This window comes from Anser anser (assembly GCF_964211835.1).
Source record: "Anser anser genome assembly, chromosome: 1".
Lineage (NCBI taxonomy): Eukaryota > Metazoa > Chordata > Aves > Anseriformes > Anatidae > Anser > Anser anser.
Window position 1 is genome coordinate 136,960,728 of NC_139720.1, and position 27,334 is coordinate 136,988,061.

At 38.8% G+C, this 27,334-nt stretch overlaps 2 protein-coding genes across 5 annotated transcripts in view; one reads left to right on the top strand and one right to left on the bottom strand.

Moving 5' to 3' along the window:
- Positions 1–806: 806 nt before the first annotated feature.
- Positions 807–18,436, bottom strand: LOC310903884 (uncharacterized protein; the record flags this gene model as incomplete). 3 transcript variants are annotated; one of them, XM_083847924.1, is made up of 3 exons in its annotated part: positions 807–3,777; positions 10,683–10,845; positions 18,023–18,436. In XM_083847924.1, 2 exons carry the CDS (start codon positions 18,434–18,436, stop codon positions 10,702–10,704), a joined length of 558 nt encoding a protein of 185 aa, XP_083704050.1. In that variant the 3' UTR covers positions 807–3,777; positions 10,683–10,701. The 3 variants fall into 3 exon arrangements, 1 of the variants encoding a protein (XP_083704050.1); XR_014587892.1 differs by lacking the exons at positions 807–3,777; positions 18,023–18,436 and adding exons at positions 4,719–6,409; positions 17,667–17,954; XR_014587893.1 differs by lacking the exons at positions 807–3,777; positions 18,023–18,436 and adding exons at positions 4,719–6,409; positions 17,224–17,954.
- Positions 18,253–27,334, top strand: part of PRKX (protein kinase cAMP-dependent X-linked catalytic subunit) — a 59,441-nt gene continuing 50,359 nt past the window's right edge. Inside the window, exon 1 of one of the 2 annotated variants that reach the window (XM_083847898.1) lies at positions 18,253–18,633. In XM_083847898.1, coding sequence (XP_083704024.1) covers positions 18,453–18,633 — 181 coding nt within the window. In that variant the 5' untranslated portion in view covers positions 18,253–18,452. Of the gene's footprint in view, positions 18,634–18,818; positions 20,861–27,334 lie in introns of those variants that run through there. The other variant, XM_083847897.1, reaches the window with a different exon arrangement.

A 27,334-nucleotide genomic window follows, 5' to 3' on the forward strand; every position in this document is an offset into this window, starting at 1 on the left:
TCTTTCATTCTGTCTTCCCAGGAAAACCTACTTACTAGCTCTTTCAATGTGCTGATTCTCCTTTTTTGAAATATACATCTGACAGTCTTTTCTTCCTCTTCCATCCATGCATCCTCTTCCTAGAATCCCAGATACATCATGATTGCTTGCATGAACATGTCTTCTGGTTTTGGATTTTCAAGCGGTATTGTCTAGCTAGTTAGAATCACACCTAAACAAGCTAGAACTAATCATTTATTCAAATAAAAATATTGTGTCTGTCTGACAAGTCTCTATTCCTTGTATGAAAAGCAAAGTTAGTCTTACAGCAATACAAACTTAATTAAAACCACCTATTGCAACCCTGCTGTTTGTATGCATTGCGTAGCTACACAAAAATAGCCTCATCCACCTACTCGTTCTGTTTGGCAGTTTATAGTAAATCCCTAGCATTACATTAACCTTGTTCTTTTCCCCTTTCATCTTCACCCAAGTATCCAAGTACAGTGCCTCCTTCTGAACTTCAGAGCAGGTATGTATACATTCTTGATCCACAGAGCAACTGTTCCCTGTATTTTTCATTCAGCATGGGCAGAGTTTTACCCTATATTTAAACTAGACATGAGCATTGCAACTATTTCACATAAATGTTGACTTATATCCTTAAGCCTCAAAACTAGCTTGGGTACTTTTCCAAGAAAACAAAGGATGACCTATTGTAGTGACCTGCATGTGTAACAGCCCAAGAACAATGTAGATTCAAAGCGCATGCTGTAAGGAGAAATTGGCTGAGTAGGTAGCAAAATGTATTAACATAAAAAGGCAGAATTTTATTAACACAACAAAATATCACAAAACATAGCCAAGCAAGTAAACAAGAAAAATCTGTAACAGCCCTATAATTATCACGTACATTAAGATTAATAATAGCAGAAATACTCATCCCATGCTCTTCTAATCAACAAATAGTAGATTACAGGGTAATTAGTAGGGAATTTATATATGATTATTATGTTCTAGATTACACAGTGACTAATTATAGTAGCAATCTGAAGGCATGTTAATAACCATGGAATCATCTGACAAAAAGAACATAAATTAAAGGTGTAGCATGTTTCTGAATTGTATACATGATCAAACATGTATATAAATACATCAAAATGATTTTCATTATTTTATCCATTTCTCCAAAATAATGAAAAGTAATGCATCTAAGTAATATTTCTGAAAATCCTCAAGGGTGATTATCATCACAGAAGTATAAGATATTACTAGTGATTTATTGAATGACCATAAAAAGATCTGCATAAGCTTCCACTTTATTTGTTTTTTGGGGAAAAAAAAAAAAAAAAGGAAAGAAAGAAAAAAATAACAAAATAACAAAAAATAAGAAAAAAGACAATTCAGAAAGAATTTAAAAGACTAAGCATGGAAACATGGAGTTTTTGTGACTGTTAACCAATTCCAGTGTGCAATGTATAGGACAATCTCCATCCTTTAAAATGAGAGAACGTCCTTAAGAACTTAAAAACAATGTGCTATCTTCCTGAAAATATAAAAACAAAATTTATGATATTTTCTAATTAAATCATATATAAAACTGTGTTCCTATGTCCACAGAAGTTCAGCAATAGTATGATTGTCTGAAGTTGTAGGGTATGCAGCAATTGTCTCAGATAAAACTTTCAGATACTGAGCATTAATGAAACTTAGCCCTTAATTTAGGAGCCAAATGTGAACTTAGAGTCTTCAATTTAGAAAGCCTTAAAAACAGTCTTGAGAAGGAAAAAAAAAAAAAAAAAAAAACCATAAAGCACTACGTGATCACTAGTATGATTATATTTTTTTAAATGACAGTTTATTTCCTGGGGGGAAAAATAATAATAATTAAAAAAAGGCAGAAGAGTAGGTAATTCCTAGGCAATAGAAAAGATTTGTACAGTCCACTGCTATACCGCTCCTTCATTTATCAATGGCTGCTTTCTACTACTGTCCAAAACAAAAACAATTATCTTTAAAATTGATACAGACTGTGGAATGGGCATGAAAAGAAGGCATGAGAGGTAATGGAACAGAGCATATACCTAGCAAAATTTAAATAGAAGAATGGAAAAGTTAAACACAGTTTCCCATAGGATCCTACTGGACAAAATGTCCAGCATACAGACAGACAAAAACATCATACGATGGGTGAGCAATTGGCTGACGGGTAGGACTCAAAGGGTTGTAGTAAATGGGTCTGCATCAGGCTGGCAGCCAGTCACCAGGGGGGTCTCCCAGGGCTCCATTTTAGGGCCAGTTCTTTTCAATGTTTTTATAAACGACTTGGATGTAGGACTAGAAGGTGTTTTGAATAAATTTGCTGATGGTACTAAATTGGGAGGAGTCATTGACTCTGCTGAGGATGGAAAGACCTTGCAGAGAGATCTGGACAGATTGGAGAGCTGGGCAATCACCAACTGCATGAAGTTTAACAAAAGCAAGTGCCGGGTCCTGCATCTGGGACAGGGCTATACGTACAGACTGGGGGCAAGAGGCTGGAGAGCAGCCCTGCAGAGAGGGATCTGGGAGCTGTTGTTGATAGCAAGCTGAACATGAGCCAGCAGTATGCCCTGGCAGCCAGGAGGGCCGACTGTATCCTGGGGTGCATCAAGCACGGCATTGCTAGTCGGTCGAGGGAAGGGATTGTCCCGCTCTACTCTGCGCTGGTGCGGCCTCACCTCGAGTACTGTGTGCAGTTCTGGGCACCACAGTACAAGAAGGACTTGAAATTGTTGGAGAGTGTCCAGAGAAGGGCTACGAAGATGGTGAAGGGCCTAGAGGGGAAGACGTACGAGGAGTGACTGAGGTCACTTGGTTTGTTCAGCCTGGAAAAGAGGAGGCTGAGGGGAGACCTCATCACAGTCTACAGCTTCCTCACGAGGGCGAGTGGAGGGGCAGGCGCTGGTCTATTCTCTTTAGTGACCAGCAATAGGACCTGAGGGAATGGTGTCAAGATGCAGCAGGTGAGGTTCAGGCTAGATAGGTATCAGGAAGAGGTTCTTCGCTGAGAGGGTTGTCACGCACTGGAACAGGCTCCCCAGGGATGTAGTTATGGCACCAAGCCTGTCGGAGTTTAAGAAGTGTTTGGACTGTGCTTTTAGTAATATGGATTTAATTTTGGGATAGACCTGTGTGGTGCCAGGAGTTGGACTCGATGATTCTGGTGGGTCCCTTCCAACTCGGGATATTCTGTGATTCTATGTTTCTATGAAATGCTAGCAGAAAGAATAAACTATGAGAGAAAGAGAAATAATACAGGAGTGTGGACCATACTCTTGTAGCTACCTAAATGAGCTTAACTTCTAAATTCTAGTTAAAAATGCTTCACCAACAGGATCAAAAGATTTGTTCTCAGGTGAACAATTTGACAGAGCTTGCTTCATTCTCATATTAATAAGGACCTGGGAATGTGCTAAGAAGCATTAAACTATCTGTTTAGCCATATGGACGATGCTTCAGAAGGTCTTTCTTACACAAAGGCTGAATTCCATGAGCAATTCTCATTAACTGTGAAGAGCATTTAGAGAATCAGGACATGTATGATTTGATATGTGAATCTTCCATTGTTTGAGGCAGCAATTATTTCTGAAACCACAGAACTGAATGCGTTTTTTTTTGTTTTTTGGTTTTTTTTGAGAGCCAGCTTGGGAGGAGATCTGGCACGTATAGTTCTTCCCCCCGCAGCACAAAAGACTGTCTTGGTTGCCCCTCTGGAACCATCCAGCCTCCTTAAGCCAGTACAGAAATGTCGTAGGCCTAGAATTCAAAGAGAAGAAGAAATGGTTATTGAGTAGCCCATTTTCCAGAGCTAGTGATGTAGGGATCAAAACCCGAGGGTTGTTCTCAGAGTCATAAAGATTAGGGATCCTGAGGCTATTTCTTTTGATTTTGTGCTGGTATTTTACACCTTTTCTGTGGAGCTTTTCTCCAGGGCCTTTTGCCAGAGAAAGCTTAGCTGTGAAATGATTTCAGTATTTCTGTGAAGAGCACAGCAAGGCTAGAGGTGGAAACAGAAACCCTGGACTGCAAGACACAATTAAAACAGCAGACTCTATAATGACTAATATAGCTTATATGATTCTCAGTCAGCATGTTTTTCCTCTTCAGCTGAATTTTTATTTCTACTTAGTCCTCACTGTTATTTTCTTAAAAACGTTCCCACATTAAGGTTGCCACTGCAAGGCCCACCAGAGTTGATATATTCACCTGGTACAACCCAGAAGCAGCATTGCTGCATTAGCCATCTGTGCACCTGAGTTAAAAAGCCATGTGATCTGGGTACTTGCTTGAATTCACTGTCCCAAAATCCATAGTGAATATAACTACTGACTGTAATCTACCTTCCCCCCACCATGAAAACAAATTCTAAGTTTTTCCTTATTCATTTTTTTTTTAAAGTAAATCCAGCTGCTATATTTACCTTATTCCTTTTTATCAACAATTGCAGCAACAATTAATCAGCTAGTTAATCACTCACAGAGAAGTTTTGCCAGATTTTGAAAAAACAAACAAACAAACAAAAAACATACATATAATAATAAAGAAAGGTTCAGGTGATAAAATAAATATACGTGAAATGATGAAAAGGAAAGAAAAGAACAATGGCATAGAAAATCTGCTAAATATTTATGTTCTTGCAAAATAACTAAAAAAACTTGAATCACTAGGGATCAATACATTTTTAAAGACACATACTCAAGATTGAACTGCTGCTACCAAAGCTGAAATAAACTTAAAATAGCAGAAGGCAAGACAGTAGTGAGGCAGAATGAGCAAAATAGGCCAAAACCAGACACATTTTCTACAGAAATGAAAACTAGATAGGCCATAGGGTAAGTAAGTTTGTAGGCAACCAAAATACAAATAGTTGGAGAGAGATCCAAAGAAGACTGTTTGTATTCTAGAAGTATGAAGCCGATGAAATATAGGGAGAAATACTAAGAAGTAAAAATGTCCTAGGAAGAACAAAACCTAACACAGGCAAGTTCATATGTATTTTATAGCAGTGCAGGGTCTAGTCTTCAAATTAACAACCATGACAGATTTAACATATTTTACATTATAAATACTGAGATGCGATTACAGAAGAAAGGAAAGAGATTATTAAATGAAAGGAAAAAACGACATGTGAAACAATGGAAAAAGAATGAAAAAAAATCAAAAATCAGAAAAGATAATATCTCTATGATAATAACTGTTAAGAAAATCATACAGAGGCTAGTCTAATATTTGTGGGAATAAGTTTCAGAAGATGGTAAAGAACCATGAATGATAAAAGGAAGTCAAGATTGGCAAGATCTTAGGTTGAAATTGACTCTGATGAGAGATTGCAGTAATAACATTATAACAAAATAAATAGATATTGGAATGTTGGATTTTTTTTTCTTTTTTAAACTACATGAAGATGGGTTCTTTTTGTGAGGTTAAGGCCAAAAGAAGAATAGGGAAAAAAAAAACTAACAAACAATCAAAAAACATCTATGTTGTAAAAGGAAGATATCTCACTGCAGGAATACAAAAGAAATCACTTGGAATCAACTCATGGACTGTATTGTCATGGACTACAGTTTAAGAGTCAACTATGAATGTAGTCCAAAGAATGTAAAAAGTCACTCAAGACAAGTTTCACTGTCTTTGTATCTTTTCTAATTATTCTCATTAATTTTGATGAACCAAATTACATCTAGGTAAAATATCCAATTTCATAAGTAAAGATATATAAGTAAAGGTAATTTTTTTCTTAGAATAATGGTCTCAAAGGACAGCTTTAGATGATAACTAGATTTAGGAGGAGCCGTGTCTTGTGAATCCATTCTGTAGTGAGCCAATAGCAAGAAATAGTTTAACAAAAACATGTCTGCGAGTTCATCATTTTTTTGTGGGTTTCTTCAGCTGCAGCACCCTCATATATGGGCCACGCGCATTCTCTCTTCCTGACCACCTCTTCCACTTTTCTGGGAGAGCTATTTTTGCAGCTGTGTGTGACTCAAACCAAGGAAACAATTTGGCAGAAAAAAAACCTTTTACCTCAGTTTACAGCCTGATGACTTTGCCAGGACAGTTTACTGGGTAGTTGTACAACTAAGGTAGCAAATGGAAGAGGCTGAGGGAAAAAGAAACAACCAACTGAGGGTTGTTTAAGTTGGTCTGAATCCCATTTTAATCCAGTTGCTCTGGTGATAACACACCTTTATTTCCATCTTGATGTTGAATATTACTAATCTGCTCATCAAAGGTAAAGTTGTGGCTTTGCCTACACCCCATCTGCATTTGCTTCCTCTCCACTCACCCACAGGTGACTACCAGTTCCCCACAGTGGCCTCTGCAGCTCTGGTTTTGGTATTGCATTTGGTTCTTCTTATTCCTCTCATCACAGAAATAATCTAGTCTTTAAGGGAAAAAAAAATGCAGTGTGAAAATAAAACAAGTAACTTCCCTGATTTCACAGAAATGAAATTCTGTCCAAAAAGGCATGTGATAAGTTGAATAAATGTGCTTATATTGTTTTCAAAATTAAAACAGCGAAAAAACTCTCTTTTAGATGAGATTACTAAAAGAGAAACATAGATACTGTTCAGCATTTTACACTACATGTGTTTGAGAAAGCGCAAAGCATAACTCTCACAAAGGCACTCAAACAATTATTAAATGTCTCTAGAAGAAAAATGTTAGACCCTTAAGTGAAGCTTGGCTTAAATTTGAAATATTTTGTTTCAAACTGGAATATGGCAATATAAATTCTGATCCTAACACTTACGCAGTTTTAAAGTTCCCCATATCAGATAAATGAGCCACTCAAAAAACGTCTGATTATCATTAGCATAAACCTAGATTAAAAAAAAAAAAAAAGCTGAAATAGACTGAAATAAGTGCCAGACTACTTTATGTTCACGTTTACATATTACAAAAGCAAAAAATGAAGAATAGTGACTTATTATGAGAAGTTGGTTTTGGAAGCAACACATAAATCTTCACTGGGTAAGGACAAATAGACATCGACAGAAATCCTTTTCTGGTATTGCAAGAGGTCTCAAAGGGCTCTGAAGCTCATACAGTTTTCCTCATTTTAAAATAGTTCCCTACTTAAACCTTACCAAGCTCCACTCCAGAGGAGGTATTCTCCTATTCTGGAATGATTATCACAGCTTCAGCAGGAACACTTTTCAGAATAGGGACGAACATTTATGCAAGGAATAATCTTTTCAGGATAATTGTATCATTGCAATTTTATTTTCAGATATTAAATGCACAATCATTTCTCATGATAACTTATAGTATTTCTGCATTATGGGGGACCATTCTTTAGATACTATTAACACACGTGTAGATTATTAGAAGATATTTTAATCCTTTGGAATGCCTTAGCACAGGAATTTGCATGAGTCAATAACATCTCATTTGCTAGTCTTTTATTTGTGCAATACGTTGTAGGATTCATTTGGTAAGACATAATTTCATATTTTCAGCAAATGTATAAAAAATATATGTGTCTAATATATTTCCTTTGAATAAGTAGTTCCACTTTGATACTTTTACTTCTCTGTGAACCTAAAATTTAGTGTAACTTTGGAAAAGGAAAAAATGGGGTGCTAAAGACATACATGAAAGTGAATTTTCCAGCAAATCTACATCATGAGTGCACCTTTTCCCTCTGTCAAATCATTATCCGCTGTCAGCAAACATCAGTATAGTACTTCATTTTTATAAGGTGTTCTTTTCTGTGTGCTTATTTCATGCTTTTTGATTTGTAGAAAACAATTTCACACCCAGTGAAATCAGTGTTACCTGTAATAAGAACATGTAGTTTGAAGCTTCATTCTGCTGAATTGGCCTGATTTGTTAGAAATGTTTCTTACAGAACCCAGCCTATAATTTACATGGTTCAGTGAGATCAAAGGTAATTTTTTCTCTTCTTATTTCACTGTACTCTCACCTCAACTGGAGAAAACGTTTAAATTATAAGAGTTTCAGTCTAGTAAAGCACTTACTGTTTAGTATGTGCTTAGGTTTTTGTTAGTCAACAAAGCACTTACACTTTTTTTATTCCTACAGACTTCAAATTTTATATAAGCTTAAACTTAAACACACTCATATTTGCTTTCAAGAGAAAAAGCCAAACTAAGAAATATATTTTGAATGGACTTATCAAAAAAAAAAAAAATCAAACTGTCATCCAATTCCATTAAAATTCATTAAAGATTTTATCCTGCTCAAAATCCCTGAGAGTAGCTGGGGAGATTAAATTGTCAACCTTTGAAACCTTCTCTAAAGCTTAAATCTTCACATCAAAAAACTTTAAGTATCAGAGTTGTCATGTTATGTTCAGCCTATAACTACTGATTTTTAAGAAACAAACATAATCTATTCTGTAATTAGATTGATATGCAATATTTATAATATTGCCAAATATATATTAGTGGTGCTTTTCAAATTAGCTAGTGATAACCACTTCTCACTGAACTCAGAAATAATGTCACCAATTATTCTTGCATCTCTTCTCAAATGCCCAAATCATCCTTGTGCTTTTTTTTTTTTCCATCAAATATTAATAATGAAATAATTTAGACAGAACAGCAAATTATGCTGGTGAAGTTCTTGAATATTTATAGAGAAAGGGCTCTCTGTCAATGGTCAGGTAAAAGTTATTCCACCCCACATAGCAGAGTAGAACAGGATACTGAATTAACCTGAAGAGGCATTTGGTGTCTTCACTTTCCAACTTTGCTGTGCCTCTTAATTCTGTTGTCTGTAATATCATCACAATCTGATTTCCATATATTCAACTCTTGGTTTCCTAACTCTTGAAAACCTGCCTGCCTTGTCCTTTTGTTAAAATTCTGACTCATCCTATGTGACATCCACCAGGCTGGCACAGTCAGGGACTATCACTAACACAAAAAAAAAAAAAAAAAAAAAAAAAAAAAAAAAAAAAAGAGAGAGAGAGAAGGTCAGCAAATTGTCCAGCTGATTTTGACTCCAACCTAAAGAGCATGTGTTGATTCAGAAATAGGTGACTACAGTAATATCTCGTAAGGCATTAATGCCCTCAAATTTATATCTCTGTATTTTTAGGGAAGAATTTCAGTCTCTTCACCACTGTTTCTTTGTGAAATTCCCATACCCATTTACCTACATTTCTTTCTGAATGAAGGTAATTTTCTTTTTGATATTCCCCAAGTTCTAGCTGTTCAGATTCCGATTCTGAAAACAACTGATGAACCCAGGTAATTCATCCCAAAAGAATGTCATAATTCTCCAATTAATTTTAGAATCAGATTTATATCCGAAGTCTAAAGCAACCAAAGCTTAAATAAACTAGGCAGCACAGTGCCTTGATTTAAATAAATAAATAGATAGATAGATAGATAGATAAATAAATAAATAAATAAATTTGCATGCTACCACATGTGCACTTATTGCCCACTCCACCTATGAGATTTAAAATGGACAGAGCTGGCTAGGAAAGTGATGCAATTAACCATGGTATGTTCTGATCCAATTTCTCTCTTCAGCAGTTACTATAGGCTGTGCTTCTAAGTCCCCAGTGAAATTTCAATCTGTCGTTCCCCATTAGAAGGTCTGAAGGAAGCTGAAAAGGGAGCCCTGCCAACACTCTCCTTGGAGAGGCTGCCGCCAGGGCTCCGTAATCCCCTGCAGCCCCTCTCCTCCACAATCCTGCCTGAAAGTGTCGTCCTGATTCCCACCATGCTACCAACCTTTCATCTTGCTCCAGGTTTCAAGGAGGAACAGGACAATTCTTTATTATAGGCCAATAGGCCAATGTTTTATTATAGACCAATGTTTTATTATAGGCCAACGTTCTATTATTTATTATTTACATTTGTCATTTCTCACACACTACATTTTACTGGAATGAATTTGGGTATACTTTTCAGTGGAGTGGGTATTAAAAATAAATAAATAAATAAATAAATAAAAAGCCATCTGTCACAGTTTACTATTCATTTTATATAATAACCTTTTCAGCTGTGCATGTGTCATTGGGAGATATGAACCTTGTTCCATGCAAGGAGACTGCTTGGCTCTCTGATGAAAGGGTGTGTAAAAACAGAAGCAGATAAGAAAGCCACAGTATATAAACATGAGGAGACCAGCTTCTTAAAACATGAAAGCAGCACCACTGATAAAGTGGTCAAGGCAGTAAAGTATCTGAAGAGTAACAGTCACAAAAGAGGAGTAAGCAAAAAAGACTAAAAACGTATCCCCACACTGCAGGACCTACCAATTAGCTAAATGCAGCCCAGGTTAAAAACAGAGTTTTTATATATATATATATATATGTATGTACATGGGGTTTTAACAAAAAAAATATATATTTCATTAAAAAATATGTTTTTAATAAAATAGATTATATAAATTTGTGTGGATTCCATAACACATATAACATAGAGGGAAGAGAAAAAAGGAAATTGGAACTGGTCAAAATGAAAACAATTTAACTACATGCAAAACCACTTATTTCTGAAATCCGAGCAGAAAGAATGTTATTACTATTTTCATTCTTCCCAATCCAAATCCTAATTTTTTTTTTTCCTTTCAATTTCTAACTAATAGGTTGGAGAGACACTCAGGAACATCCAAGAGCAGAATAGCAAAAAGGTAAGGGTGCACAGATAAAAGAAATGTCATGCAGCCATCACCTTAATCTCCTGTATGCTTTCATGCATCACAGCCTGAGATCACAAGGAAGCGGTGCTCTGAGGGACTGCTGTGTCTCCTTCCCAAGGAAAGATAGACATGGACAAGCAGCACATTCAGTGGAGGCTGTGAGCACTTGTGAAGCTCTGCTGGGGTAGCTGCAGGCTGTGAAGAGACAAACCATGGCTGAAAACAAAACCTCATGGTTCATTCCCAATATAAATTAATGAGAGCTCTCTCTTGCTGTGTGGTGTACTGGTTAGTGGTCAGCTCCACACCCCAAACCGTGAAGCTAGTGAAATTGCTGACAAAACTCCTCTCATTTCCAACATGAGCAAGACTGCTCATCACATTTAAAAGGGATAGCAGCAGCTACAGTCCCAGCACATTCTCCAAGCATTTTTTCTGTCAGCATTTTCCTTTACCTGCAAATATACCAACACAGGAACGAAGTCAGAGACAGGCAGACCCTCCTGCACAAGAGCAATGTCCACAAGCATGTAAAGAGACATCTGCAGCATTTCAGACGAGCTTAACTTAAAAAGTGTTACAGGAATTGCCTGTAGTAATGGTGAGGAATAGACTTGGTACATTTAAATGGTAATGTTTCAAGTTGGGTTCCAAGTTAACACAGGCTAAGTGACTTCTAATGCAACTTAAAGTTGTTATAAATCATATATATACATATCATAGATAAAGCACATAATACCTTTTGAAAAATTTACTAAGAATTGAGAGAGGGAAACATCAGAACTAAGGACCTGTTTCCTGTAAGGGGAAACTCACAACAATAGTCTATTCTTTTACAAAATCATATTATCTATTCACGCTGGACATCAGTAAGTGCAAAATTCACGTTAATTTCCACTAGATTTGAATCAGTGTCTAAAGAGCCATCTTTTAATACTCAGAGTGTGTCCCTATTAGCTAATCCCAGCAAAAGGAAACAAAAACAAACAAACAAACAAGTGTATGTAGCTTATACCTGCTACAAAAACTCTGTCATCACAATATCCCTGTGCCTATGAGGAGGAGGCGAGTGGATGAAGTAAAATATCACAAAAGGAGACAAACATGTTGAGAAACTTTCCAGAACACTGGGTATAAGCCTTGACAAAGTGAATTTGTTAACAATTATAACATGATGCTTCTCTGCCTCATGTTGGATATGATCTGATTCCTAGACATGCAAAGCTCAAAGAGTATGCTTCTATTTATTTTTAGCAGAATAAATGATGTCTTCTTCCTAAATGACTTTTTCCTCTAATTCAAGCCACCATGCCCTTCATTCTTCTTGGACATGCAGGGAATTGCATTGAGAGTGCATCAGTTAAATGCAGTTAACTATGTCCTGAGAGGCTGGTAGCCTCAATCCCAGCTGTCAGATTTTACATTTAATTAAGTAATCCTAATTACATCTGTCTAAAGTTTGTAAAATTGCATCAGTCTCAAACCTGGATAGCAGAACGGCTGTGCACAACACCTTGGTTTTCTAAAAGTTTGTTTTTATCAGAGCTACGACCAAGTGATCCACTCCAGCTGTCCAGAGAAATGATACACTGCTTTCCAACAAACACAAAGACTGGAAACAAGATCAGCTAAAAGGCCATAAATCATCTGCTAAATATAGTAGGAGAGTTACGTAATTAGGTATTTTGCAAGATAAACTTCTGGTTGGCTTGTATGTTGCTGAACTCTCCTCTACATTCATATTTTCCTTTGCCCAACATTCACTGTATTATGCATTTGTCATGTTGAAAATTTAATACTATACAAAAGTAATATACAGGGGAAAATAAAATGCACCACAAAGCCCTGGATGGTTAATTGCCTTTCTTCAGGAGTGAATGTGACCAGCTATGTATAGTATGTATAGATTATGGTTGGACATAATCCAGGGTTTTCTCAGATTTGTAATGATCATATTAACTTGACTTTTCCAAAAAGCCACAATGTTTTGTTTGTTTGTTTGTTTTTTCGTTTTTTGTTTTGGTAAAGTTCATAGTTCAATGAAAAAGATGCCTGAGTAGAATATATTTCCATTTCGTATTTGAAAACAGTTCCTTTCTCAGTTCCATTGTTTGAACACTTCCATGCTTTTTGCTTGTTTCCATTCTTAAAAGCACCATCAAATCCCACCATTTCCAATTCCATTGGTTTTAACAGAATTTAGGCACTTGTTTAAAACTAATAGAAATTAGGTAGGCACTGGAATATTTTGCTTAATGAGTCTACAGTGACTAATGTAGTGAACAGTTCATAAACTGAACTGTAAACAGAAGGATGAATCACAGGTATATCACTCTACATTTGTTTGGCTAAGTATATATTTGACTAGCAGGAAAAAAAATAAAAATAGCACATTTTATTTTATACATAAGATTATAATAATGAATTCTGAGAAATCTAAAATCTGCTTCTTCACTTTTGGCAGTGATTAGATGGTAATAGTATCAGCAGAAATATTTTTGAAGGTTTTTCTATGTGTTTTAGCTCATGTTTCTGTAAGGAAATTAACTGGTAGTGTAGATAAATCAGTTTAGTTTGGAATGTTAAAGTGGTGCATCATTACAGAATGAATTTACAGAATTTAAATTATTTTAATTAAAATAAAGTAATGAATTACAGAATACAAGAGAACAGTTTAAGAAAATAATATATTATTTCATGGCAGAAGAGATCAGTTATGGATGATAATAAAGCCATAATTTTTGTTGCTGGATTCAACTGACAGAGTCCTCTCTTTTCACAGTTCCATCCCATTTTTAAAGATGCAACTTTCAAGCTTGCAAGTGTTTTGTTTTCAAAACATACATACTTATATTTACCCATGAATGAAAATACTTATAGCATCTTTATATAGCATTTGTAAGACTTTAGAGACTGTGGTGTCTCCTTCATTTTTCAGATACTGCATAGACTTATAGAGATTTGTCTAAGTGATTTGCTGAAACTTGCAGAAAGTAAGGGTCAGAGTTTGCTTAGCTGACTTAAGTACTACAGAACTGAGAGATAATGCTAGCCTCTTGCCTGGAGCTAGCCTGGGTTAAATCTGACTCTGTATTTCCTGATGGAGATGGGCAGATACCTCCAGAACACAAGAAATTTTGATAACAGAAATTAGGTGCCCACCTCTTTCCGCTGGCTCCATGGCCAGCTTCAATGCCACTGTGATTTATTTGTCCAGAAGACTGAATGAGTTATCTATCTAAAACCATTCATCAGAAACACTAACCTCAACTGCAGCTATGCATATTCAAAGTGCTGATTTCTCTTTAGAGGGGCAAAGGGGGGAGACATGACATGAAACAGAAGAAAGTGGAGGAAAAAAAACTAAGCAGCTTGATGGAAATGCAGCCTGTTTCAAATTCCCCACAGCTCACTGATTAAGGCACTGAGCACCCTAAAAGCCTGTGCATGACAATGATCTGGCTAAAAAACTAGTAACTTTATTTCATAAGTAAATCTCTGAACCAATTCCTGAACTGGCTCGCCAGGGAGCTGCCTAAATGTTGAATGCACAAGCAAGGGCGTGGGTGAGACTGCAGAGCTGAGAGAGGGAGGAGGAGAGAATCGTGGCAGCCTGCATTTGGATCAGCTCATTGTGCACCACGCCTTTCCAAGCCTGAAGCCTGTGTAAATTGTGACGGGGAGAATCTGACACTAAATCAATGATGATACAATGGACTCCCATACCTGGTATCTTTCTCACTTTGCTGCCTGTGACTACCGGGAGATTTTAGCTCTTTCTTTTTCCTCGAACAAGCCCTTAGTCTTGGATATGAAGATACCATCATGAAACCGAATACAATTTCAAAAAACACTGAATTAAAAGATTTACTCTGTTCATGCATTAGATGTATGTGCCTTAGTAAAGACAATTAAAATTTCACTTTAGAAGTGCTTTAACTATTACGTCTCATATCGAGGGGAAAAAAAATAGGTTTGGCACAGAAATTCTACATTTATTTACTTGAGGACTCCTTGAGGAGATGGCTTAGCTCCCTGAGGCTGGTACCAACAGGTGTGTTTTATTATTCTGTTTGACACCCCTGAGTTTCAAAAAGTTTATGTAATGTTTGTCTTGCTGAAGCGCATACTAATTAATCATTTTTGAAATTTATTAATTCTACAGTAATCTTTGCAGGACCTTGATAAAATTTGTAAAAACACACCACATTTATATACCATAAGTTGTATACATAAGTGCGACTCGTACTACATTTAATTTCTAAGACTTCTGCATCCTTCTACAGAGCAGTGAACTGACAGCTTCATCTCACGGGCACAGCAAAGAAAGGAACAGTTTTGAAGTTGGGATGCACAATGTGGGAAAACATATCTTGCAGTTGCCTTCGGTAATTTAAGGGAAGGAGGTTGGAACGAGAACCCTTTTCATACCACCAAGATCAAAACGACCAGGTATTCCATTTGCTGAGTGACTGCTATAGCCAGCATGCTATCCTGAGTATTCAAAATGAGATGTACTGGTATGAACGTGCATAACTAGTTCTCTGGGGAAACGAATGAACAAAAAGATGTCCTGGTGCGCTGCTATCCTATTCTGTCTTCCATCTGAAGAAAATATCACCGGCTGTCTCTAAGAGCTTGTCCAGCACACTGGTATTTCTATGCCTCTTATTACATAAAACTGCATTTTTTTCTAAAAAGTTGACCCCAGCTTCATTTGGAGAAGGGAGCAGTATTGCATATACGTGAGATATGCATTCAGAATGCTGAACACAACAGGTTCCTCAGCAAACTTAGGCAAAGCAATGTCTTGTTTCCAGATCTCAATCTAGTTCTGGCAGAAGCTAGGCACAAACTTGCTCAGACCAGGCAGAAGTCTAGACACCCCGGTAACAGCACTTCCACAAGTGGAAAAGTTGATGCACTTCTGAAGCTAGGCATCAGTTCAGAAAGGTGCTACAAAATCACAGTTTGGGATGAAGACATCTGCATGACTATTTTTATTTTCGGTGCTTAAATTCTCATTTGGACTTAGCCACTCTATATAATCATTTTAAACACTTAAAAATAAACATAATAGTATTAAAATACAAGTGTGACAGTTGCTTTACAAATCCATAGATACATTCTCATAATGTGTGATTGTTCATTATACAAATGGTCTGATTTCCATACATTGAAGGAACTACTTCAGATGGGTGGAACAATTTTCCCCTTTCTTTGTCCCAGGTAGGGATTTCTTGTATGAAATCCCTGCCTGTTTACTTCACAGAACTTGCCCGATCATGAGCTTCCTTAGCAAAACAAAACAAATGAAAAACACATAGCAGTACTAATTATCTTTACTAGTTATTCTTCTTCCTCAGATCAGTCCCTGGCTTTCAGGCACCGTACTTAATGTGACAAGAGGAGAAGATACAGAACTATTTATTAATAACAACCATCATTGAAGGACTTATTCACTTCCTCCCTACAGGTTTGGACAGGTTTTCTAACAAACTTGTAGTAGTTTTACTATGATTGTACAGATATGCTTTTAACAAGATTTGTGAGGAAAATTATATATTTGTGGGGAGGAAAAAAAACATGCTTTCAGGTAGACAAATGCAAGTCTGCTCAGACCACAGGAGAGACTCTTTTGTCAGCAGTCACAGAGACATTTAAATGACTGCTTCCCTTCACAAACCAAGAGTTGAGTGCCTAAATCATATCCATTTGTTTGATATGCACATCACAATGTTCCCTCTAAATGACAGAGCAATGATCTCTGGTATCAACTCATGGATAGTCAGGTAGAAAGTTTGGAATCCTTTCTATAGTTTAACCAAAGGTTTCCTGAAAATAAGAAATAAAATAAAATTAAAATAAAATAAAATAAAATAATGGGAAGTAGGTAACTTATCACCCAAGGAATCACTGTACTACCATTGTGTCTGTATGTGGTGCAAAATGAAGTTTGGCAAACATATGTACAAGAAACGAGAACAGGGCTGGAAACCTTCCTACAAAGTCTGGCCACATTGGGCAAGAAAGTAAGTATCATATCCACTACTGTAACCCAGCAGGCAGCTCTACTTCCAGGTGTAATTTGCAAAGTTACGACTTTTGATTCTCAATCTCTTTGTATTGGAAAGAACAGCATGTTATTCTCCTGAAATATTGTGAGTAATAATCATCATCAGCAAGATAAATTCTAAGTAGGTTACACAGAGGTGGTAAAGAACATTAATAATATGTTGATGCTCTAAATATAAACATTGCAATTATATTATTACAACTACAGCTAGCAAATGCTTTGGATACCAGGCTAGCAAGGCAGTAAGCACAAAGCTAACTTCCATCATAAGGAAAGGGACACTGAATTAAATGGAGTTAACCCTATGTTTGCCAACCTGGGTGAATCACAGACTTTTTAAATATATGCTGCCATACAAGCCACGTGACAGGCCACCAACTATTAAAGCTTATCAGTAGAAGATTTTAAAGGAAGTTTTAAGTTCTTGAATGCAAGCAATTTAGTCACCAAGTAAATTCATGGCATACATAGAAATATCAGTTGAAAGTAATCAATACCTTATAAAAGGTTTTTGTTTGTCCTCTTTAACATCTGAGCAGTGCATGATTTCCTAGGGGTTTTTTTAGGAAAAAAAAGTAGTTTTAAGATCATATATTGATCTTGGACACACTGAAGTTAAGGTACTCCTTCGTGAAAATGATCATAATTAGCTCACATCTTTTATTAAAAATCGTCTCAATTTGCAATGATCTGGCTAAAAAACAAAGTTATATTTGTATATAGACTCAGCTTGAAAAATAATCATTCATCTGTTGAAGAAATCTATCTTAAACAAGCTTCCTCCATTATCGTTAAGAGAGGTTTGTTGGCTTGTTCATCTTTTGACCAAGCTAAACTTATGGCCTGGCCTGCCAGAACATTTACAACTCACAATTTAAGGAATCTTTGAAACATTCAATTCAAGGCATGAATCACGAAGATTTTTGTATTAAAAACTTACAGAACATAATGTGAGTTGAAATAATAAAAACGGTAAAGCAAAAGAGAAGTCTGAAGCTTGCATTCTGGAGAGGGCACTACTGAAATTCCAAATTTTAGAGCAAAAGCCATGTCACCCTCCGTGAGCGGCGATTCCTCTCACAGGCTGACAGGAAGCAGAGATGACCTAGCGTTTTTCCAAATTAGTCACAACCCTTCGAGTCAACAAGCCAAAAGATAAAAAACACACGTCGCGTTCCCCGAGTACCGCGACTGCAGACGAGGCTGCGGGGGTCTCTCACGACCCCAGGTATAGACGATGTAACAGTTACAGGTTTGGGGGTACGCTGGGGCTCCCTGCCGTGCACAGCCGCTCACCGGGCTCTCGCAGCAGCCAGCAGGCCTCGCGCTGCCCCCACATCGGGCACCAGGGGAGCCCCGGGCACGGCTCACGTGCGGCCCCGCACCCGCCCTGCCCGCCTCCCCGCCGTCCCCCCGCGGGACCGTGCCGCAGCGCCGGGCGGGCAGACCCCGCCCCCGCCGCCCCGCCCGCAGCACGGCTCGGCTCGGCACGGCTCGGCACGGCCCGGGCTCTCCCTGCCTCGCCATTGTGTGCCCGCCCGGCGGCTCGCCGCGGGGCCGCGATGCTCCAGGGCTCCGCGCCCCCTCCCAGGCGGCAGCGGGCTGCAGCGCCGGCGGCGAGCGGCCGCGCCGCCTGCTGAGGGCTGAAACTTCGCCTCGCTCCCGCCCGGCTCGGATCGGCCCTGCCTGGCCCGGCTCGGCTCGCTCCATGCGCTGAGCGAGCCCCATGGACGCCTTCAGCGCCGCCAAGGCCAAAATGGGGGCGAAGAGCGGCGGCGAGGCGGCGGCGGCGGTGGGGCTGGCCGCGCCTCAGCCCGCCGCCCCGGCCCCCGGCCCCGCCGGCCCCGGCTCGCCCTGCGAGCCCGCCGCCTACAAGCTGGAGGACCTGGAGACCCTGGCCACCGTGGGTGAGTGAGGGCGGGCGGGCGGGCGGCGCGGCGGCGAACAAAGGAGCTGCCCAGGTGCCTGCCTGCCTACGGCCGTGCCGCCGGCACCGCTCCCCGCTGCCCCCCCGCCGGGCGCTCGGGGGCCGCTCCGGGGCGGCGGCGTTGGGGTTGCGGCCGTTTAATGGCCGGCAGGTGCCGTTGGGGGCACCCCCCTCACCCCCTTGAGGGACGCGGGGAGCCTCAGCTGCAGGCGCCCATGCCAGGGTGTGTGGTTGGTTGGTTGCCTGTCGTTGGGTTGGGGGGAAAGCGAGGCTACAGCCCGCATCTGCCACCCTTAATAAAGCTGCCTGGGATCAGCAGCACGGTAGAGTAAATGTGTGCTAAAATAAGTGGGCGTTCAGGCAGCCGTGGTGGTGCTCGGTGCGTTATCTCCTGCAGCATCTGCCCGGTGTGTCTGAGGGTTTGTACGGCTTTGCACCTGGTTTGAGGGACTGCCTGTTCAGAAGGGCTCCTTCCTCAGAGGACTGAGTTGAAGGGCTGTTCAGCCATACAGGAGGTTTCTTTCAGTCTCTTTCCGTAGAGGACCATGAAACAGTTTTGAATAGATTTATTCCAGCAAGTGCTCTAAACTTAAATGTCGCTTAAGCTCTCGAAAGCCAGCAAGCGTGGTTTAAGCCCTTTCTTAGTGAAGTTGACGGCTTAAAAGGGTCTTTAAAAATGGAGTTGGGAAGGCCTAGGAGTGTCATGGTTGGTGAAGACCACGTTATCTTCTCTTGAAGCGTGTTGTTTTGTGAGGTAATAGTTCCAAGTTGGAATGTCAACAGGCATTTTATTGAGCAGTTAATTGAGATTACTAAGAGACTGCCAGAAAGGTTTGCGATGCTTTTCCTCCACCAGAAGTGGTTAATCTTGTTTGTTACATCATGACCAGTTGCTGTGGATACAAGTTGTCATCACTGAGGATTATGTCTTGAAGCAAAACACAGGCTGCAGGAAAATAATAATTTTTAAGAACACATAACAGTCATGGAAATGTTCCTGGGGCCAATGAAGACATTTAGAAATAATCCTGGTGTTGATTTTTAACAGCATATATTCTTAGAGTGTTCTTTAAAGTGTTCCTTTGAGTTTGAGGAAGCAGAAAGGCATTGTTCCATGGAGAACATGGAGAAACTGCTTGCTGTAAAGATACAGAGAAAGAAAAAAACATTGAGTAAAAGAACCAGATAGCTGCTCACTGGACAGAACAGCCTCCCTTCCTGCTCTGGCTTCCCCAGCTTGATTTCTTCTTTTCCCCTCCATATTTTTGAAACTCTCTCTGTCTGAGAAGACGACCATTCCTTGTACCTCTTATGAACTGTGGCATTGGTTGCATGGTAGGTAGTAGGAAGACAAACCATACAACTTGAAGGATACAAAAGTGTCACAGGTACATACATAAGGCCTTATCTTGACAAAGAAGCTGAGCTGGTCTGTTTTGAGTTGGTTTTGAAACAGATTTAAGGCATGCCAGCTCTCCTCATTAGAAAGCTGCAAGGAGGGAAGGGTTCTAGCTCCTGACCAGGAAGCAACACGGCAGCCTCAAAGTGATACTGAAAGTGCACACATCTGTGCCTGCCTCTGAGTGGTAGAGTTTATAAATTTCAAAGACGAAGTGCCCTTCCCACGTGGCCATAGTGCCTCTGCGATATGAGCCATTAACTACTCTGTGAGGTTGGGCTGCTCTGTGTCCCTTAGTTAAACATGCTGCAGGCTAAAGCCGTGCAGAGTACTCTCTGGATTGGTATTTTAGCTTGAGAAGTTCATTTTTGCTTGGCTTAAACATCTTTCTAATTAAGTTAGTTAAGTACAGTTTAGGTTTATATCACATGTACTGAAAGAGTACATTTTTTTTTTTTAGCAGTGGTTTAACTTAGTATTACCCTATCCTCCTTTTTCTGATCTCCTTGCACAAGTAGGTGAAATTAATGTACTGTCATCAGTTTCACTGCAGCAGTTCAGAGTCTTGCGTGCAGCTTGACTGCTGTGATAAGAATAGCCGTTGTATTTCTGCTGATGCTCTCAAAAGCAGCGCGCACTCTGTCCAAGATACTTGGCACGTTTATGGAAGGGAGGGGGATACCCAGAAATGGCAGGACAGAAGTTCTGGTATCTTCTCTACTAGAATCGTTGTTGCTTATGGACATATCCAGGGTTAGAAACAGGACGGCCTTGGAAACCATCTGTGAGAAAGCAGCAAAAGAGGGAGGTAAGCTCTGTGCTTCTACATGCATGTGGTTAGTGTGTAAGCTAACTAAAGGATGTTAGTGTCCGTGAGGTTGTACTCTTCCTTGGGTTTAGGCAGCTTCTCTTGGAGGATGGAATGAATCTCAGAGGATTCTGAGCCAGGAACCAGGTTCTGTTTCTCAGAGGGTTCCTGGTTCAGAGGATTAAAGTCTCTGTTAACCTGACAACTGTAATGCAAGCTAGCTTGAAAGCGCTGCTGATTTCTATTGGAAGTTATGACTGATTTAGCAAAGAACTCACTATGAAGGAGGAAATGGAGCAAAAGAAGAGTACAGTTTAGTACAATGATTGTGAGGGCATTTTTCTCCCCCAAACATCCCAGTACTCAACCTTTGTTCCGATGTTTGTAGGCTCTTTGGTAAGAGACATTCAGAGCAGAGACTAGAGTTTGCTTTTTGTGGCAGCAACCTAGTATTGGTCCATGAAGTGAAGTTATGGGTTTGGGGCGGGCACAGGAGTGGGGGTGTATGCTGGTTTCTGGCACTCAGAGGACTTGAACAGGAAGAACATTTCTTTGAGGTTTCTTCCGGAGAGGTTGAAGAGGTGGCTTTGAACCTTTGAGGTACTTGGTGTTGTGTGTTTTTTAAACTAACCCTCTTATCTGCAAGGATAGATTTTCTCACTTTGGAGCTAGTGAAGGTGCCTTGTCCACTTCTGTTTTTTAATTAATTTTCCTTTCAAAGGAGGTCAAACTACGAGTGTTTGCTCAGCATGCTCAGAAAATCCTGCTCAGACAAGGCTGACGTATTTGTGAATCTCAGCTGAACTTAAGTAGTAAATACTCATCCATGCCAAGGCTGTGGTGGCACTGTGCTGCACAGAAGCAAAAATTTAGATGTCCTGGCCATGTTCAGTGAAACTTAACTGCTAAAAGTTCATGGCCCAGACATGACTAAGCTTTATCTGAGCACATTTCAAACCATTTGTTGGTCTGGGCTGTGAAAGAGAGATGTGAACGCTAGTGAATCATCCTTGGTTTTGACGGGCATTTAACAAGGGCATCCTTCCTAATTCAGTAGCCAATGTCTGCAGCTGGGCACCTTACATGTACCCTGGAGTGGAGATACTACATTTTTAGTTATGTCATAGTGAAGAAATGATTAAGGTAAACTAGAATAATAAGTACAAGTAAAATAAGTTCAGAAGATATTTGGGTAAGTGAAAGTGGGAGGAGAAATCCTATGTTCCCAAATAAAATGCAGGGTAAGGGGGCACCTCTGGGTTGGAGAAAGGTGACAAACTTATACTTGTCCTTTCTCCTGCGAGGTAGTTTCCTGCCTGTTTTTTGAAGTGCAGTAAATTCCATAGCGTACATTATAAATGTAAATCAGTTTCTATAAATCTATTAAATTGATTGAAATATTTTAATAACAACATTTTCATTTGAAAAGATTCTTTTAAACAGCTGTTCCCATGAAGTGCTTCAAACTAAACAAATGCGGAATAAAGAATTGGGCAAACCAGTATTTCAGTTTTTCTGAGCATGGGAAAAACTTAAAATGTACATGGGAAAAGTCAGAAGCAACATATTTTTAAATACTTAATTTCAATGTGTTCGCACACAAAATATGCTAGCCAAATGTATTTTATATGACATTATATCAGAGGGACAACAGGTACAGAGCAGAAGTCTAATGCTGTAAGAAGGAACCTGCTTGTTATTTTCCCTCTGTGTAGTCTAAGTAAAATATTATTCACCAGAATAACTAAGTTCTTTTGTAGCTAAGCTAAGAATATATTTATTTTTTTTTTCTGGAGGGGACTTACATCTCTTCTGTTTCTGACTAAGCCTTAGTTTTGGTTTCACTGCCGAGGGCACCTACTTAAAATACTGCGCTGTGGGATGTCTGAGCATTTTTTCCTGTTTTGTCACCTTTACTTGATACTGCCGTGATAAACAATGATCAATGATTTTACTTGGCATGTCCTTAAATACCACAAGTTTTGAAAGAAAACATGGTCTGAATGTTGTGACTGTAATGGTGACCCGAATTCACCATTACATCTGAACATCTTTGAGACTTTAGTCATCAAGCTAAATGACTTGGATTTTATTTTCGCTCTTCTGTGGAATGTGCTTCGTTTTCCCCTGCCACAAGATCATGCTTGTCCCAAAATAAATCTTTAGTATTGTTGTAGCTGATGCTCTAGAGGGAGAGCGAGCAGGTGTGACTCAGCTTCCTTCTGTCGCCTTTCCCAGTAGTGGGATGCTTATGTGGAGTGGGCAGCAGCGGGGTCCTTCCTCATAAGGTTCTTGTTCTCTTCTTAGGCTGGGAAAAGTGGATTGAAACAAATATCATTTTTTGTCTTTCACAAAGAAAGGTCAGAAAAGAGAGAGTATATAAAAGTGTGAGCATGTGAAATCTGAAAGTTCACATTTCTGCTTTTCTGTCTTCTGTGTTTAAAATCAAGGTGGAGGTAAATGGCTTAGTGTTTTCCTGTCTGTCACCTATTTCTTTTGCTGTAATCTACAAGTGCGTTTTGGTATGTAACTGATTGTAGATAGAAACTCAGAATTCTTTCTCTGATGTTGTGGACGTGGTATGTATTAGAATAAGCTTCGACACTCAAATAAAATTCTTAAAGATAAATAATCTAAGTCCTATAATTAGCCCAGAGGGACCCAAAAGTGCCTGCTGCAATGCAAATAATCTGAAATCAAACTAGTACTAGTATTTCAGGAATAAGAAGTATGCAAAACTCCTCTTCTACAAAATCAAGAGCACCTAATGCTCCCTCCCTACAAAAAGTTTATGCTTAAATAAAATTAACATTCCTGGCGAAGATCCTGTTGAAAAATTCCTTCATTAAAAGTGTTGTGCATCAGTCCAAGCTGGAAAAAGACAGAAAATGTAAACAGAAATAGAGAGTCCATTCCTCCTACCCTCCCCCTTCTTCAAAGGCAGGAAATATGAACTTAAAATGCTGGAGGTTGGCATCATAGGGTCTGTTGGGGCTTGACTCAGCTTTTCTCTGCTTAGGTTCCTGAGTTTGCATGTCTGGGCTCTTCGTAGTGGGCAGAGAGGATAACTATTTGGAGATGGACCTCTTGCTGTTCGGGCTACTACGCTGTGAAAAGTTAGGGAAGTGAATCCCAGGCTGAAACGCATTTAAGCCTGGTTTGGTCCACTTCAAAGGTGATACACAATATATAAGTATCTGAAGTAAGGAAAGGGTGTTGGAGATTATGTACTGCTTTTGTTTGTTATGAGGGGCGTAGACACGCAGACAAAATGACGAAGGGTGAATTTTCGTGAAGTGAGATGGGAACTTTGTGTTTACCTTGCAAGGACTTGTCTGGGCATAAGCTGTATTTAACTAAATTAGTTTAGGTTAAACAATACAGTTCCTTACTGTTGATGCTTATCAGCATAAAACATCTTTAGCATTAGCTTTTTCTACTCAGGAGTAATTTCATACAATGTCTTCTCTTGTTAAAGCATAATATGCATCTTCCCATGTCTACATGATTTTTGAGGTGTTTTTAGTGGCTTCAGGGGTGTTGGTAAGTAAAATTCTGCTGAGTGCTATGTGTTAGCATGCAACTGGGATATTCCAGTGACAGGGAATAGCACATTTCTTTCTAATTCTCAAAATTGCAACGTATTTCGTTTTTTCCCAAAGGAAAATTGTCTTTCAAATGAACGAACAAATGCATTCTTTAAAAAAAAAAAAAAATCACCATTGTTCACTGTTTGCACCTCACATTAGAGCAGTGGTTCAATTCTGAATTAAAATGCATACCGATGTATTATTATTCTTTTTTAATACTGAGGGCACATCAGAAATTTTCCTGGTTTTAATAGAGTTCTTCTTTTTTCTAAAGGCTGTAAATGTAGACTGCTAATGAAATTTACCTGGACATCAGGTAAATTGTGAAAGTAGTTAATAAAATAAAATACATTGGAAAGTGAGTGGAATGTTACAGGACAGGAGAAAATTCTCAAAACACTTAGGTCAGCTCCATTACTGCATTTCTGTGGATGTCTGTGGTTTTGCTTTGTTAATTCTGTTAATAGAAATGTTTAAGTTTTTGCCTATTTTTTACTATTTCTTTTTGGGTAAATAGTGTGTTTCAAGGGTTTTGAATTAATTTCCACTGTGGTGGTAGGATGGTAAGTTGGGAAATAGAAGGCTCCGTTCTTGAGAGATTTCAGGGAAGGGTGTTTGAAAGGACCTTATCTGCAACAATGGACGCTCCCAACCTTCTTCTTTCCATCTAAACATGGAAAAACTATTAAATATTGAGAAAAATATTGCAAAAGATAAAATAAAGAAAGGAAAGGAAACTTTGAAGTTTATGTACAGAGCAATGCCGGAGCTATTAAAACAAATGCTAGCCCTAGATTTCTTGTTAATTTTAAAATTAAAAAAAATAAATAAATAAAAATTGAAGTTTTATAAACCTGGGGGAAAAAGAATTTTCAGCACATTAAAAAATAATAAATAAATAAATATAAAGCACTCCTTTTGGCTGGGAGGGACAGGGTGTAAAACAGAGGCAGTGTTCCTGTGAGCAGTTTTGTCCAGCACCCACTGGTAACCTCAAAAGATAAAATTTCAGAGTCTAATACAGATTTATCATTCTGAATAGCTTATTTGAACAAGAAGAAAATGTCTTGTTCTATGCTGAAGAGCGCTCTGAAAATACTAAAATAGCAGTCTCATGAGGGTTAAGCTCCCTTTTTGTTTTTATGCAGTTTAAGGGCCCCAGTTTCAACGAACTCTAAGTTATTTGTGTTTGCAATTCAATTTAAGCAGTTTAACTGTATCTGTGTAAATACACAAGCTCGTTCTCTGAAAGGCCAACAGATGGCCTAAGCACGGAGAGTAGTGCTGAAGCTGTTAAGTCCTAACATGCTGGAATTATTCAAAGTATGCTCTTTTGGACATAGCTGCATTGTAGAATATATTATTGCAGTTCTCCTTTTTGGACATACCTAAACTAGATTTACACTGTTTACCTCATTGTGTTTGTGGTTTTGTATTAATAAAATAAGCTTACCTGACCTTCATCTCATGCTCAATGATCGGTATTAATATCTCTACTCGTTTTACAGGTAGTTTGAGGATGTTTGCAGAGTCACTCTTCAGATGTGCGTAGTCTAAAATTCTCTCTTGCTAAGTTCTGACAGCTGCCCTGCCCAGTTTTAAATTGTAGTGATCTGTGGCATTTCTTCCTGAAAACTTTCCACTCCGTTGCCTTCTTTCTGCACTCTAGCCCCAACCTGGAGCAGTTGATAGCTGGGCTGTTAATTGAGTGGCAGCAAATTTTGTGCAAACGAGTTGTGATTTTTTTCCCCAGGGGATCAATCGGTCTGCTTCGATACACTTCACCTCAGACAAATCGCTAGTGTGTGTGTTTCAGTAATATATTTATAACTGAAATACATTAAAAATAATGAAGGAAGCATTGTTTCCAGGTGACTAAACTACGAGCTCAAACATCTTTCTGCGTATGACCCACGGCAGTGGAATGTTAGGCCAGACTGCGGGGCTGAGTGTTGGTCTGATCCTTGGCGCCGTTCCGCGGGCTTTTCTGTGCGACCCTACGCTTTATTGGTGTGTTGAGGGAGCAGGGAGCATGTCTGCTTCCGTTTGGCCTACAATACAGTTAAGTAAACCTGAACTGCATCCCTCAAGCAATTCGAATGCTTTGAGAAGTATCCGGTTTTCTAATCTTAAGACTATTTATTGGGGACTGTTTATTTAACGCCAAAATCAAAGTAAATTGGTTACATGGTTTTGTTTGGTTTGCAGTGTATATCATAACCTTTATGCCAAAAAGCTGTAGTGTCTAAACAGACTAATTTTAATCTAAAATCTTCTTTGCTGTTGTTTCTTTTCTGGATAATCAGTTTGAACACCTACAGCTTTCTGTCAGATTAGAAATAAACTTCTACATTTATGTGCATATGTAGCTAAATTTATATAAAACTCATAAATTCTGTAATCCTACAGCTTGATATGGAAAGAATGAGAATATGGGAAAGTCGTCTGCTTGTTTTTTGTCACAGTATATACAGGGCTTCCTAATTGGCTACCTGTAACAGCAGTTCTTCACGAAGTATGAATATAATATCTGCATATAAGTACCTGTTCTTATTTAGGATACTTTTAGCTTCCTTAAAGGAAATTGAGTGACCTTTTAATGGAAGGTCACATCTACTGTCTTTTTTTTTTTAATTATTATTATTCCAGTATGCAGTTTGCAAGAATTGAGGAGGTGTAGTGATCTATATTATGTATTGAGTGCACTACTTGGGAAAAGCAATTCAAGACAGAAGAGCTATGTAACTCGAATAGTTGTAGCCTGTGACTTAAACTTGCGCTTGTTTTTCTTGTGTACGCCTGGCGTTGCCTTGTGTATATGTTTAAAAAGCACTAAAGCTTGCAATTTATTTTTACTTGGGAAATGTGAATATATAATCTCTTA